The following is a 17,200-nucleotide window of genomic DNA, read 5'->3' as shown; positions in this document are numbered from 1 at the left end:
TCACTGTGTTACAAATAATAATTTGGATTGGCTTACTATTATTCTTTGGTATTCTGAAATAAAGATACTTTGATAGAAGCAAATTGGCTATATTTATGATTATCCATAAAGACTCACACCTTCGCCTGGCATTATCCATAATGATTGATCCACACAGAAACAATCCAGATCAGCACCATTTACTACACATAGAGGGAGCCACTGGAATTGCAGACCTAGTTCTTGGTAAGAAATAATTGGCTTACCGACTCAAATGTCATACTCAAACCTACAAAGCAAGGGGAAAACTCAGAAATGGTTACTCTTTGTGTTTTCTCGCCCAATCTGCTTAAACTCTTTTTTCAATTATTTAATATACACACCTTAATTGATCCAACAGCCCCAATTGCTACTTCAGGCGGCAGTATTATTGGTTTGGCATAGGTACCACCAATCTAAAAAATAAAAAAGGAAGAGTAGAAAGATTAAGCTTCTGAGGGACAAATGAAATTTTATTTATCTAATTTTTTGAGGAAGATTAGCCCTAAGCTAACATCTGCCGCCAATCCTCCTCTTTTTTTTTTTTGTTAAGGAAGACTGGTCCTGAGCTAACATCCATACCCATCTCCCTCTACTTTATATGTGGGATGCCTGCCACAGCATGGCTTGACAAGTGGTGCCTAGGTCCACACCTGGGATCTGAACCGGCGAACCCCAGGCCCCCAAAGCCGAATGTATGAACTTAACCACTGCATCACCAGGCTGGCCCCCAAAAGAAATTTTATATTTTTAAATATGAATAGAAATCTTAAGTTATGGTTTATGAATTTGAACATTACTATTACTCACTGATCCAATGTTGGACAGAGTAAACGTTCCTCCTGTGAGATCAGTGGTACCGAGCTGACCCAAAGAGCCCAATTTCTGGAGGCGGTTCAATTCACTGGCAATCTCAAATACGGAACAGATCTGAACGTTTTTCACATTAGGGACGAGCAACCCCTGCTCAGTATCCATTGCTATCCCAATGTTATGAGAAGCCTAAAAAAGACAAACAGTAGGCCTTTTCATAAGCTAATGGGAAAGAAAGGATCAACTGTCACTGTCTTACAAATAGAATTACCAAGAACTATTTCACCAGATTAGTGATGACTTAAATAATGTTTAAAGGATTTTTAAAAGATTTTTTTGAGAAATACAATTTTTTTTGTTGGTAAGAATATAGGGCAACAAGCTATTTCCATACATTGTTAGTGGAAATGTAAGCTGCTATACACTTTCTGGAGAACATTTAACAATAAACATCAATATTTATAAAAATTTGTGCTAAGGAGATAAATACAGAAGTATGTAGAGATACACAGGGATGTTGAATTCAGATTGTAGGTTTGAGAAACTGCAAACAATCAAAACGTGTATCAATAGGTCATAGCTAAATAAATAACAAAGCTGTATTTATTGACATGTAATGATGTCCATAATATAGTAAATGAAAAAGAAAAAAGTTAAAAGAAAAATTTTTTATAACATTAAAAGTTAAATAAAATGTATAACTCTATTTTTTTTTTTTGAGGAAGACTAGCCCTGAGCTAACATCTGCCACCAATACTCTTCTTTTTGCTGAGGAAGACTGGCCCTGAGGTAACAGCCGTGCCCATCTTCCTCCACTTTATATGTGGGAAGCCTACCACAGCATGGCTTGCCAAGCAGTGCCAGGTCTGCACCCGGGATCTGAACCAGCGAACCCGAGGCCACCAAAGCAGAACGTGCGAACTTAACCATTGCGCCACTGGGCCAGCCCCTCATATATTTTTTAAAAATAAAATGCTGAAAGGATGAACATCTCAACATAAACAGTGAGTTATCTTAGGGTCATGGGATTGAAGGTACACATCGTTATTTTCTTGTCTGAATTTTTTGCAACAAGTATATACTTAATCAGAAAAACATATTAATCATATGGGAAGATTTTAGATGCAGCCCCTCAGAATTAGAATATCTAAGCTCACTTTCTGCTTATATATTTCTAGTGAGAAATATAATTAAGGACCAGCATCTCCAAAAGAGTTTTCAGTCTTAACAAACTTTCACTCCAAGAAAAGAGTTCACTCAAATGGAATTCAAACTTTCATTACTCTTCTCATTTAGATTATTCTCATTTTAAAAACTGCAGGACTTCCTTTTTGAGAGGAGCCATTCTTTTTGAGGGAAGGGTGTGTAGGATGGGTAACATATCCCGTTGCCTCACAGGCATATATTTTTATCATTTTAAGCAGAAAATCAAAAGGGCTTAAAAATGGCAATCTGCATATCCGAACAGTATCATCATTAACCAGTAAAACCAACAATAACGACAAATTATACTTCGGTCTAATGTTTTACTCCATACCTTTAATTCTAGCTTAAAAAAGATCACTATGTGAGGTACAACAGGAGCTTCTCTAACAGACAAGCACATTCGCACCATCTTCTATTTATAACAAGAACATTTTCACAACATATAGCCAACCTTATATGTTATGTTTTGGCAGCTTTCATCCACAGAGGCATTAAGGATAGGGAACTGTAGTAATCCCAAGGAAGCAGCCTGTTTGACAGAAAGAGAATGCAACTTTAGCACGTCTCCCTCAGAGAGGAGACAGGACTCGAAGCAATAAGAAGAAGCGTAAAGGAGGGAGGGAGAGAACTCTTATTCACGCTGAGTTTAACTTCAAGTCTCCATGTACTTAGGCGCCTTACTCCCGCTGTCACCTCCAGGCAGTGTGGAACTAGGCCACCCTAATCAGTTAAGGATAAAAGATAAAGTAGTCAGATAGCTTGTAAACATCAAGATTTGCAAAATAACTGGACAGACTGACCAAATTACCAAGAGAATGTCTAAATTCTACGTGACTTCCTCACTTACATGTAGCGTCATAAGATTTCCATGAGAAATAAACCTGTAGTTCAACAAGGCGGTAAGTAAGCTATTTCCCTGTGTGAAAAGAACAAGAGAGAAGGACTTCCAAGTGCGCTGACCATCAGAGGCCGGTGTTCTACCTGGCATCTTGGCCGAGTGAAGGGCAGAGCTGGCGTGAACATTTACTTGAGAGCCCGTCTCCCTGATGGATCACATCTGTCTTCCCGCTCGGCCACCTTCTCCCTTAATCTCTGCTTTTTCCCGTTTTTCTCTTACTAGTACCATTCCTCTTCTGTCCATACTCAGATTTCCCTAAATGTCCCCAAAATGTTCTTTATAGCTGTTTCTCTGCCCATCCAGGATCCAATCAAGGTTCACACATTGCATTCAGTTGTTATGCCTTATATTAAATCTAAGAAAATGGAAAAATAAAAATGCTTAAGATTGTTCTTAAAAAGAATTCCCTCTCCCACTGGCCTCATCTAGTCTAATTAAGAGTTCTTTTTCTTTTTCTTTTTTGATGAAGATTAGCTCTGAGCTAACTGCTGCCAATCCTCCTCTTTCTTCTGAGGAAGACTGGCCCTGAGCTAACATCCATGCCCATCTTCCTCTACTTTATATGTGGGACGCCTACCACAGCATGGCTTTTGCCAAGCGGTGCCATTTCTGCACCTGGGATCCGAACCAGCAAACCCCGGGCCACCGAAGTGGAACGTGTGCACTTAACTGCTGCACCATGGGGCCGGCCCCTTAAGAGTTCTTTATATGAATTGTGTTAAGTGTTATTTTGGTCTGTGGGTTAGTGGCCTTGACAGAAAAAAGAAGTCATATCCTTGAACTAGACAGTTAGGAAAGTTTTATCAAGCATTTGATTTGATAACTGCAACTTTAATCTTCTTCATATAAAAATCCATAGCTAAGGTTAATTAAAGTGTTACAAATAAAAACACTGTTTTGAGTATAATCCAAATTTTAAGAAAAACAAACAAAAAACAAGGTGTGTGTCCATCGATCACAGGTCATCTTTTTCCCTGTACTACACTTTGTAGTATTTTCCAAATGCTCTGAAACTTACATGGGCAGAAAAAAATGTTACTTTAAAACAAATAAAGCCTACTAAATTTTATTTTCAAAATAAACATCTGATATTTCATTCAGACTGGAACAATGAAGGAAAACAATAATAAGACAAATTCAATATATTAAGAGCTGGTCTATCTTCGCTTTAAACAGATGTCACTAGGCAGCAGTGAGGGAACCCAGTCCGAAACACAGAGATAGTGATCTCCTGCTCAAGGCTAACTTCTCCACCGGGGTCTTCCTCTTGTTCTTCCCCCAACGCCAGGGCCTTGCTCCAACAATTGTTCCCACTCACATATTTCTAACTTTCCACTTTCCAGTTCTTTCCCTCAGCCCACACATCTGCTCAATTTCTCCCTGAGGATGTGCAGGAGGACAGGGGGCAGGTGGAAGCTTCCTCAATCCCCCGCAAACCACCACCTTAACCAGGCCCTGTACCTGCGCCCTGTCTGCCTTTCACCAGATTTTTTTAGTGTCTCCTCTTCTGCAATTTCTATTCATTCCCCAACTAACTGCAACCAAGCTTCTACCTCAACAATACTTTATTCAATCAGTTCCAGCCAAGGCCACTCATGACCTCTTGATTACTAATCTAATAGCCTGTTTCCATCCCTTCTCCTAGTCAACCTCTGTGACACAGGACCCTTATCTACTCCCCTCTTAAAGCTTTTTCCTTCTCTCTTGGTGTGAGAGGCTGAATCAACGGCCCCAATCTTTTGTGCCTCTCCGCATCCACGCTCTCGGCAAGCTGACTCTGCACTTAGTCACGTGACTTGCTTTGGTCAATGAGTTAAGAACAAACTCATGCAGAAGAGCTTGGAAAAAGTACTTAAAATCTGCTTCCTCTCTTCATCCTTACCAGTACTGAGACCACACATAGGTTGTATACTGGGGAGACAAGTGAGACAAACAGAAGACAAATGGTCAGCCTTGCCAAGGCCATCCTACATCAGCAGGCCCCTAGTCAACATACTAGCTGTCTGTAGACATGAGCGAGCTCTGGCAAGATCAGCAGACTAGTCTTGTTTCACCTGTAGACTCAAGGTAAATAATAAGTGACTGTTCTTTCAAACCATTAAATTTGGGAGTGGTTTGTTGTATCACAGTAGATATACTTCTAAGTGACTCTTTCCTGGTTCTCCTATGGTCAGACCACTGACCTCACTCACCCTCTTCCATGTCGTTGCCAACTCAGCTTCTACCTACCCCTTAAACTTTGATGTAAAACTCTTAGCCTTCTTTTCTTCTCATTCAAACACAGTTTGGGTGCTCTCCTCCACGTGTTTCAATTGCTATGTCTCTACAGCGGACTCTCTATAGCCGTAATATAGCCCAGATCTCTCATTTGTTGACGTCTATTACATCTCATGTTTACCATCCATCACCATATGCATGTGCCCCTTCATGCCTTTTGCCCTTCCTCAGCCTCTTTCCCCCTGGTAACCACCAGTCTATTCTCTGTATCTATGTGTTATTGTTTGTTGTTGTTTTTCTACCTTCCACATATGAGTGAAATTATATAGTATTTGGCTTTCTCCATCTGACTTATTTCAATTAGCATAATACTCTCAAGGTCCACCCATGTTGTCACAAATGGCAAGATTTCACCTTTATTATGGCTCAGTAATATTCCACTGTGTATATACCACATCTTCTTTATCCATTCATCTGTTGATGAGCACTGCAGCTGTTTTTAAATTGTGGCTATTTTGAATAATGCTGCAATGAACATAGGGGTACATGTATCTTTTCAAATTAGTGTTTTCATATTCTTTGGATAAATACTTAGAAGTGGAACAGCTGGATAATACGGTGGCTCTATTTTTAATTTTTTGAGGAATTTCCATCCTGTTTTCCTCAGTGGCTGTACTAAGTTACATTCCCACCAGCAGTGTAAGAAGGTTCCCTTTTCTCCACACCCTCTCCAACACTTTTTATTTGTTGTCTTGTTAATTATAGCCATTCCTTTCAGGTGTGAGGTGATATCTCATGGTGGTTTGACTTGCATTTCCGTAATAATCAGTAATGTTGAGCATCTTTTCATGTGCCTGTTGGTCATCTACATATCTTATTTGGAAAAATATCTGTTCAGATCTTCTGCCCATTTTTTGATTGGCTTGTTGTTTTTTTGTTGTTGAGTTATATGAGTTCTTTATCTACTTAGGATATTAGTCCCCTATCAGAGGTATATGATTTGTAAATATCTTCTCCCAATTGGTAAGTTGTTTTTTTTTCTTTTGTTGAGGAAGATTAGCCCTGAGCTAACATCTGCTGCCAATCCTCTTCTTTTTGCTGAGGAAGACTGGCCCTGAGCTAACATCCATGCCCATGTTCCTCTACTTTCTATGTGGGACACCTACCACAGCATGGCTTTTACCAAGTGGTGCCGGCCCCTCTGAGCCATTTCCTTAAACGGAAAGTGGGGATAACAATATTTACATGTCAGGGTTATTCTGAGAATTAAAAGTGATCATGGATGCAGTATGCTTGGTACGGGGTCTGGCACACAGTAGCTGCTTCATAAATAGTGGTTAATGTGAGCTAGACGGTGGGCTGCTCAAGGTCAGCTGATGGTCTTATTCCATTTTACATTCGTTCTAAGGCCTCATACTAGAAATGATTCTCGGAAGCCTCAGTATGGTTGTTGAATAAATGAAAGTAAATACATGTTGGTGACACACAAGATCAATACCAAGTCTCACTTTTGTTGAAATAAGGACTTTGCTGGAGGGGTGCTTTCAGAATTACAGGCTTTACCTAACTGGCAGGAAAATCCTTACCCAGCTTAAAGAGAGAAGTAGATAAAAACATGACACAGAAATTTCAATTTTATAAATTCTTATAAAACAAAGAAAGAGTGTACTTACATATTTTTCTAACTATGTGATATGGTGAGAAGTAACATTTTTATTCAAACCCACAGCTAATACATTGCAGATTTACAAAGCAAAATTTAAGGATCCTACTCAAGACTTGTCTGAAATCTCACCTTTAAGAAAAATGGCATGAAGGAGAGTTTAACTCCACGAGCAAAAGCAATGGGTTTTAGTTCTTCTCGCAGCTTAACCAGTTCAGTAAGATCAACCTCATCACAATACCCAAAGTGAGGAATCTTCAGGGCTGCAGACATAGTTTTGACCATCGTTTTGTGAAAGCCTGGAAAACATTTAATATATACATATTTTAAAATTCTTAAATCCTTTAATACTCTTTTTTACTAAAATAGAAGTTTCTCTAATGTTGTTTACTCTCAATTAAGCTCTTCCTCTTGGAGCTACCATCTTCATTACATAACTCGAAAGCCACTAATTTCACTGACTGCAGCACACCTAGTATCAAGTGTAATAATACGACAGGTAAGTGTCTTCAATGCTGTGATGCATGAAAACTTCAAAAGGATGCAACCCATGTATTTCCCTAACGGCTGTCTTGCAAAGTCACTCTTCTGGAAGCTAATCATGCTAAGAGTTTATAAATAACAAATGAGAAGTAGCTGTTTTGAAAGCCAACTAAAAATAATGAACATTTAAAATATCCTGAGTGTGTCTCCAAACAGAACAATTATCCATATTCAAGTTTATAGTCCAAGAAACCTGCTAACATATTACTCTTCAGAAATTAACAGTATAAGCTGAAGCTTTCCCTGGAAAAACTGATATTTCATCATTAAAAAAATTATACGCTGAACATCAACTTTCCCTTCAGTAAGAACTGAAAACACCATATTATATATGTGGCTCTATAGACGTAGCTTTCTCCAAATAAATTACACTGTTACCTTACATTACTGTTATTATTACCTTTTATGGGTTCTGTTCTGTCTTTGCCTGTGAAGACCAGAGGTTTTGATATTGGTATAGGTGTCGTCCTGTCTTTTGGTGTTGGTGGAGGTGGCATAATTTCAGCTTTTGGTGAAGGAGGTAATATAGCTCCTGTCTGCTTTTCCAAATAGTTGAGAATATCTTCTTTAAGTATTCTGCCATCTTTTCCTGAGCCAACAACTTCACTCAGCTTAATCTAAAAAATGACAAATTTTAATGCTAAAAATAAAACTTCCTAAAAATAAAAAAATTCATCATTAAGGTCTCTGAATGGAATTTAATGAATTGAAGGCAAAAAAGTACCTCTACCCAATAAACTAGTATAAGGAAATAATATTTTCATTATCTTAACAGAATGCTATGAACTATAGATACTCTTCATACTTAATCATTGGTTCCTTTTGTACATACTGTTCATTTGCTCCTGTGGTAACAATGCAAAAATCTTTTTTTTTTTGGGGTTGAGGAGGATTTGCCCTGAGCTAACATCTGTGCCAATCTTCCTCTATTTTTTAGTATGTGGGCCACCAGCACAGCATGGCTGCTAACCAAGTGGTGTCGGTCCATGCCTAGGAACGGAACCTGGGCCAACGAAGCAGAGCATGCTGAACTTGACCGCTAGGCCACTGGGGCCAGCCCTATTTTTCCTTTTTAAAAATTTACTTAAAAAATATGAAGAGGGCCGAGGGTGGTAGGGAGAAAATGAATTGCTTTCCCCTGAAAAAGGCAGTTTCACAAAGGCTGGAGAGGGATAGAGATTATATATATGTATATAATTTTATGGGTTAACAATACAGTATCTACATTGTAGATAACCCATAGCTACTTATGAAAACTTACATTTTTAAACAGTCAACTATTTTAAAATTTCTTGCATAATTCTTATTTGATTTTTTCTATTTTTGCAGACTACGTAAGAAGACAGAGAACTAAGAGTTTAAAGAAGAGTTAAACACTAACAAATGTAGACCGATGTTTCTGACCCTGGTTACCAGATAGTTAAGATAATCATCATACAAAAGCTCTCTCAAATAAGTTTTTTTCTGATGGTTCTTTTAGAAAGATCAGTACAAAACACTGAAATTAACTTTTCTAAGACATTGTATTTGGAATGTGAGTTCCTCAGCCCAAGGGTCAAATACATAAGTTTTATTATTGCTTTCTACAGAATAAACCATAGATGACATAGTTCCACTTTCCACTAGACACTCATGATAATTTTTGGAAACATATATGATCTGGCTTTATTTAATCATTTTCTATGTTTGGTTACAGAGATCAAATATTCTCACAAAATTTAATTCTACTTAAATAAAAAGACACAAAAGCTTGGATGATATCCTCACACACAGCGTGTACTAGTTAACTTCTCAGGGTTAATTATCTGCTTCCGTTGCATTAGTGCATCTCTAAGGATGACTTCAAAAGAATAAAGGACTTTATCACGTCAGACATTTAGTTTATAACAAATGAACTCTGAGAATTTAAACAAATAATTTTTAAGTAGTTACAAACAACTGTAAGTGGCATTGGTTTTTAATTTCAAACAAACTCAATTCCTAAATATGCAAACTGCAAAAAAAAAAAAGGTGATTTACAATAAGAGATCTACTGCTTAATTTCTAGTAATTATGCAAATAATCTAGTTATTATACACATCCTTAGGAAGTGGTAAAGGAAAGCCAAATCATGTATTTCTACAGGTAGTCCTTCTATAGAACTAAGAAAAAACATTGGTAAAATGCTTTATGGTTTTCAAAGCAATATATGAGATCATTCATCTGATGCCCGTAACAATCTAGTGTTCCATATTAATATTTCTATTTTCTATTATGCTAAATTATCTTCATGTTTAAGCACATTTAATGGCTAATAAATTTTCATTAAGGGTTTATAACATAATTTACCTAAGCATGTCCCTGATGTTGAACACATATGTGCCATCCTGGCTACATAAAACACTTGCAAGAATGGATCCTAAACTATTTATTTCCTTGGGATAGTTCCTCAAAAACAGGATAACCAGCTGAAGGGATATGAACATTTTAATGACTCTTATTGCCTATTTCCAAAATGTAAACTTTTGTTTTTCCCACTGTAAATTAACTACTTCTCTCAAAAACGGATAAACAAACAAAAAACCTGCTTTGTGAGGCACAGTGGAGAGAACTCAGGCTTTTGGACCAGACAAATTTGTGTTCAAATCCCCAGGTCCTCTACTTACTTGATTTTAGACAACTTAATCAACTTCTCTGCTCTTATTCATCTGCAAAATGGGGAGAATCCAAACTACTTTGCAGGGTTCCCGGGAGGATTTGAGATAATATGTCTCCGGTGTCTGGTTCATAAGTGCTCAAATAATGGAGGCAATAATTGTTGAGGCAGTATATAATGATTACAAGAGCCGGTTTGTAGAGTCACAGAGACTCACTTCGGAATCCTGGCTCCATCACTGTGTCAGCAGTGTGACCTTGGACCAGTTACTTGAACTCTATAAATCTTAGAATAGCCTCCTTATTTCACAGAGTTTGATGAAATGAGATAATATGTTAACACTTATCACAGTGCTAAGAGGTACCTTTCCCTGGAGGGTAAGCAGCACTGATTGGCTGCTAAAAGGGAATACAAAAGGCTAGGCTCCTTGTTTCCAGTCAGTAAAATTTTATGCTTCTCCCCTCAACCTGGGATCCTTGAGGCCACATCCTTGTCTGGTTCATTTCCCTTCTCTTCCCTTCCCTATACGACCCCCCTCATTCCAAGTAAAGATGTTCACTCTCTCAATCAATCAGTCAATTACATATACCCAAATCAAGCTGTGCTTCTAGGGCACCTGATCTAAGACACTAGTATTCACAAGTGCTCGATAAATGGTAGTCCTGACAATTATTAGGCTCTAAGAAAGAATAATAAAACCACATTCCTCAATTAATATAAGCGATAAGGTCACAATATTCTTCTCATTTCTCATGAGTACTTTTATGCAACTCTCACTTTTCAGTAACAGACATTTTCATGTTCTCTTTAATCCCATCTTGAGCCATCTCATCATGGGACTGTTGGCTAATTTTTCATATATGCAAACATATACTTTCTATGTGATCTCCTATTTAAATCTTAAGAAACTTACATTGTTTTCCATTGCAAGGCGGCGAACTGCAGGAGTTGCCAGAGTTTTCTGGCCCTTTATCTCTTGGTGTGTGTGTTCATCATGGGGCACAGCAGGAGTTTCAACAACATCTTCTTCTGAATCTGGTAACAAGGTAAAATTTTCTTATTTACTTTAAAATATTTTAAAAACAAATTTAGTGGCTTATAATATATAAACTCAACTTAAAGTTTGTAGTCAAAAAGTATAAGAGCTGGGCTACTTCAGAATGGGAAATCAAATGGGTAGAGTGTGTGTGTGTGTGTCTGGTAGGGGGTGGGTATTGGTACCCAGGACTGGTTAATGATTATTATTACCTGGTGTTCACTCCATTTCTATTAAGATCATGTAGCAATACAAGTCAAAAATGAGAACTACTTCCATGAGTTTTAAAATATGTTGTATTTTAACCACTTTCTTATTAAATTTCTCATTTATATTTATAAATAGCATGAAATAAGAATCAAATGTGAGGTAATTTATATGAAAGAATTATGTAAAATCTGTGACTATCTTAAACGCTCTCCTAAGATAATGTAGCATTTAATATACAAAGAACTCATACAATTCAGCAACAAAAAACAATCTTATCAAAAAATGGGGAAAGGATATGAACAGACATTTTTCCAAAGATATACAGATGGCAAACAGGCACATGAAAAAATGTTCAACATCACTAATTATTAGGGAAATACCAATCAAAACTACAATGAGATATCACCTTACACCTGTCAGAATGGGTATAACTACCAAGTCAAAAAATAACAAATGTTGGAGAGAATGTGGAGAAAAGGGAACCCTCATGCACTGCTGGTGAGAATGCAAACAGGTGCAGCCACTATGGAAAACAGTATGGAGATTTCTCAAAAAATTAAAAATAGAACTACCATATGATCCAGCTATCCCACTACTGAGTATTTATCCAAAGAACTTGAAATCAACAATTCAAACTTATGCACCCCTGTTCATTGCAGCATTATTCACAATAGCCAAGATGTGGAAGCAACCCAAGTGACCATCAAATGATGAATGGATAAAGAAGATGTGGTATACATATACAATGGAATACTACTCAGCCATAAAAAAGACAAAACCCTCCCATTTGCAACAACATGGATGGACCTTGAGGGTATCATGTTAAACAAAATAAGCCAGACAGAGAAAGACAAATACCACATGATTTCACTCATATGTGGAAGATAAACAAACACATGGATAAAGAGAACAGATAAGTGGTTACCAGAGGGGAAGAGGTTGAGGGGTGGGTGAAAGGGGTAAAGGGGCACATATATATCATGATGGATAAAAATTAGACTATTGGTGATAAGCATAATGCAGTCTATACAGAAACTGATAAATAATAATGTACACCTGAAATTACACAACGTTATAAAGCAAAAAAAAAAAAGAATGTAGCATTTAAATTTTTCTCTGCTCTAAATATGGCTTGAGGAATGCTGTGGAAGATTTTATTTTCATGGCTAATGCTAATTTGGTTTTGCTATTCTCTAACTCTAGAGTACTGATATAAGAAAAACTATCTCAGGGTGTTAGCATGTATTTCTGCAACCAAAAAAAAGTTTTTGAGAGCATTTAATTGTCAAAGTCTGATGCTGGGAAATCAATGCTGCATAGCAGAATCTCTGTGGGAATTAGTGATAGACTAAACTTCTGAAAATCAGCAGGCAACTGAGTTTGCTTTGACATTCAATTCTAAGCAAATAAAAATTTTCCAGTGCTGCAACTATGGAAAGACAGTCTATTCATCTCTCCTTACTACTCTATGAACTGGCCCAGCAGCGCTCTCAAAGTTCCCCTAAGGATGGGGAAGGTAAGAAAAAAACTCATAATGAGCATGAAGGGTAGCAGAATATCCCACCCCAAAATATGACTGTAGGAGTCCAGGACACGCCATCCCAAAATATGCTCCTTTGGTATACTGATTATTTTGAGCCATAGACACTTGAAAAAACAGCAAATGCAGAGAGAAGCTTTCCGTGAACTCCCCCTTATCTGCCTAAAGACAGACTGTCCTAAAGGAACGCAATTGTCATACATCCTTTCCCCAGGAATTTCATCCACCAGGGAAGATCGACACTTATCACAGGAGAGGAGACTAGAAGTCGGCACCACACCTAGATAAACTGTGCCACAAACTATCACACCTCCCATCTCTTCTTCTAAAGGCCCACGCAGCTTTCCTAAAAGTCACTTACTCTTCTAAGAAGCCTACACTCCCCGCCCCCGCTTCCCTATTAAGATGATATTTAAGCCTGAATTTTAAAGCCACCTCTTTGAGTTACTCATTTTTCCCTGGGTGTCTCCCATGTATACATGAGGCATATATGTTAATAAACTTCTGTTTTTCTTCTGTTAATCGGTCTTCTTTTTACAGGGATCTCAGCTAAGAACTCACAGGGTAGAGGGAAAATTATTTTTCCTCCCCCACAAGCACCTAATATATGTGAAATATGCACTACAAATGCAATATCTTAATTTTCACTCCAACTGTGTAAGATAGGTGTTATTATCCCCATTTTATAGATTAAAAAAAGTGAGAGATGAAAGATGAAGGGATTGGCCCAAAGTCACACAACTAATAAAGTGTGAAGAGCTGGGATTCAACCCCAGGGCTGATGCAGTCTGTGCTGTTTCCATTAGTCCACGAGCCTAGTAAGTTTTCTTTCTGGTCAAATAAGCTGGACTATAACTCCTATAGTTCAAGGCATAATCTTGTTGGTCTTTGAGAATCCCTCTGTATTGTCCACCTCTGATAAAGTTACGGGAGAAAGTAGTAAGAAGATTAACATTAGGAACTTACTGTCCCAAGGGAAATCAAGGGGATTCAATTGTAGGAATCCCAAATACTAACTTGAATAATGCATAATTGCTGAAATAAGAGAAATGTATAAATGCCCAAATTTATCATATACAAAAGTTATTATATATTTCAAAAAGATCATGTAATTTACTGCCACTCACCTTTCTGGAAAACATTCTGATATAGCACCAAGTAGTACTGTCTTTTAGAATAACTTGTGTGTACATATAAGCGACAAAACAAACTTGTGAGAAGTCATTCATATTATATATCATTTGTAATAGTTACGTGGTTGTTGGAAGAAAGCTCTCTTAATCAAGTACTATAATATCACCTTACCACATAGCACTTTAAATCATTTTCTAAGTGTTTTTAGACATATTTTCTCCCTTGGTGATCACAACAATGTTTAAGAATGCAGGACTAGTTTCTCAATTTCACCAATGTAGAAACAGACACTAAGGGGCATGAAGTTAAGACTAACCTAACATTTTGTAACTCTCCCCAACGGATGTGATTTTCAAGGTTCTAGCACCATACTCTAGTATGTGGGATTTTATTTCTTCAGTAGTGGATTTAGAGTACACAGTTTTAAAAGCACTAATTAAGAACAAAAGAACTCTGTAAGCAAGCACTTTTTTCCGGTGAAGACTGTCAATTTAATGTTGCTGAAATTCCTCATGTGAAACAAATTTACCAAAAACACATTATTTCAGCTTAACTAAATAAAAGAGTGATTTGAATTAGTAAAAATATTAAACTATGAAATTGCAATATTCTTAGATATTTCAAAAACTATTTCTAAGAACTACAGTAAGTAGTTAACGACATTAATTCACTCAACTAGGGGAAACTCTTTTGGGGAAAATGTTTTGAAACACTAAAGCATTCAAGGGTGTTTGAAACAGTTTGTTTTCGTAATAAGCTTTAAACTGTCTCCTCGCAAAACTGCTGAGGAAGACCTTTCTTCATAGCACAAATGTAAACTTTAGTTTAGTGCCTGTCCAAATGATCATAAATTGAGAATTAATGACACCCAAACCGAGGAGATTTCACTTCAAATTACTGAAACAGTTAATTCATCCAATTTAATTTACAATTAGCTGTACAAAATTAAGTTTATAGCTACCACTCATTGAGCACTTACTATGCCCGGGCATTGTACTATGAAATTTATATTATTGAGCATAATTTAATTAAATGACATGCCAAATTTTTGGAATGGTTTCATGTCAAAGAGCTTTTCTTTAACTCTGAAACACTGTATTAATCCTGGTAAACATTTTAATGTTATAAACTCTACATGATACCTAACTTGCATTGTTATAGCCGAATTTTGTAAATTCGCACATGTATAGTGTTAGAAATTCAACCCCAGGGCTGTAGATTCAGAATTGTGCTGATACCCACTATCTCTGAATAGAATTTTCAGTGTAACAAAGTGGTGAGGAAGATGGGCTTTGGAATTAAATAGAGTTGGGGTCAAACTGTAGCTCCACCAAGGCTATGTGACCACAGATAGGCAAGTTATCAAACCTCTGTGAGTTTCAGTGTCACACGTGTCAACTGCAGATAACGATTTAATGAGATAATGTACACACAGCATTAGCACAGAGAAGGCATTCAATCAATGACAGACGTTGACGTTAAAGGGTAAATGCAATATAATAGCAGAATAATCCTAGTTTTACGAAGTATTGTGCTATAGCTTATGTCCCTCCTTCTCTTCCCTTAATACTTCCCCATGGTGGCAAGACTCCTCAATTAGGAGTAATTAGGTATAGTAACTCTCTACTTGTCTGGTGGTCAAAGATTCTAGCAACTTCATCTTGCACATAGCTTCAGGCCCAGAATACCTAAATTGGCTGCCACACAGCTTCAGCATTAAAACCATGCACTTGTTCCAGAAGAAAGGCATTTAGACTCTCAGTCAGATCCTATTTTCTCTTCTTAGCACATACTTGCTAACAAACTTGGTTATCTGTCTTCTCAGAAAGGTAGGAAGGAGAGTGATGGCCTGGCACAATGGCAATGCTAAGAGGTAGGCTGGAAAAAATCAGATGCAGAATTGTACTGTTTACAGTACAATGAACGTTTGTAAAATGTCTTTGCATGATCAAAAAAAGTTTTCAGTTATAATCAATATCTTCACTTTAAGAAGGAGTAAAATGTATAAAGTTTTTTAAAAAATAAAACTAACGATTCCCCTCAGATAAATGGTTTTGAAAACAGTTTTGGTACAAAAAGCTTTAGCTGTTTAGAAAAGCAAAAATCATCTCACTTTGTTAAATAAATAAAGGCTAGAGAAAGGCAGGCTAGCTATAAAGGGAACTCACAGCAATCCACTTAAAACCCTGAGTTTACAGCAGACAACGCACTGAGACATGGAACAGCTTTGATATAATCTTGACATCAAGTAACTGGATTTCAACTTGTATTTTTTAAAACAATACATGCCTTGTAAACGTGACGGATACAAGTTGGCCTAAGTGAGTCCAGTAAGCTCTTTTCAAGTAGAGGTCTGTCTACAGTCAAATCACTCACAGATAGGATGTGGAGGTCTCAAATAGTTTCCCTCATCAAAATTATCATGACACTCCAGCCTTGAAAAGCAGACTGTAACACCGTGTTACAAAAGACAGTGCCACAGAATATCATTTAAGCAAGCATTAGAAGACAGGATTTAATTTCCACTACCACTATTAAGATGTCTAGTCTTGATCTCTTATACCCTTGATGGTTCTATGCTACAATTATTTTCCACCTATAAAATGGAAATAATGTATCTTATACTTCTAAAAGACTTTTTGTTAAGTAATTTTCTATTTATAGTATAATTGGTTTTACCAACACTAAAACAAGGAACAACATAAGCAAATTCAGTATTACTACAAAATCTTTCCCATTTCCAGAATTAAAAAGAGGCATACATAAATTTCTCAGTAAATCAAATCTATAGTTCTATAGGATTGCTTATTTGATATATAGGTTTATACTTCATAGTTTATTCTTATGGTAAAAAAATTAATAAAAATTACAAGAAAACATAAATATAAAAGCAAAAAGGCAAGCATGCAAAATAAAACTAGCATGCAAGATAATTGTTCAGAATACACTCTGAATGGCAAACAAAATAGAACAGCTAGCAAATGATCACTTCTCTATGAGAAATATTATCAGATAAATAAACTGCATATACATAAAATAGAAAATCTGATAAGCTTTGAAAGATGTATATACCCATAAATCATCACCACAATCAAGATAGTGAACATATCCATCAACCCCGAAAGTTTCGTTTTACCCCTTGGGAAGCCCTCCTTCCCAGCCTTCCTTCTGCTCCCTCCCCTCTCACCTGGCAACCACCAATCAATTTTCTGTCATTATAGATTAGTTTGCATTTTCTAAGATTTTATATACTACATGGGATCCTATAGCATGTTCTCTTCTTTGTC

General features: G+C 36.9%; 1 protein-coding gene across 4 annotated transcripts in view; it reads right to left on the bottom strand.

The window, feature by feature from the left end:
- DBT (dihydrolipoamide branched chain transacylase E2) overlaps window positions 1-17,200 on the bottom strand; it is a 42,566-nt gene that overhangs the window by 4,477 nt on the left and 20,889 nt on the right. For all 4 annotated transcript variants that reach the window (XM_001488612.7, XM_070268667.1, XM_070268668.1 and 1 more), the window contains 6 exons: window positions 10,907-11,028; window positions 7,759-7,975; window positions 6,948-7,114; window positions 2,489-2,566; window positions 829-1,020; window positions 363-434 (listed from right to left, as the gene is read on the bottom strand). In XM_001488612.7, coding sequence (XP_001488662.2) covers window positions 363-434; window positions 829-1,020; window positions 2,489-2,566; window positions 6,948-7,114; window positions 7,759-7,975; window positions 10,907-11,028 — 848 coding nt within the window. The remainder of the gene's footprint in view (window positions 1-362; window positions 435-828; window positions 1,021-2,488; window positions 2,567-6,947; window positions 7,115-7,758; window positions 7,976-10,906; window positions 11,029-17,200) is intronic.

This window comes from Equus caballus, chromosome 5 (genome assembly GCF_041296265.1).
Source record: "Equus caballus isolate H_3958 breed thoroughbred chromosome 5, TB-T2T, whole genome shotgun sequence".
In the NCBI taxonomy this organism is placed as follows: Eukaryota; Metazoa; Chordata; class Mammalia; order Perissodactyla; family Equidae; genus Equus; species Equus caballus.
This window is presented reverse-complemented; position numbering and strand designations above follow the sequence as displayed.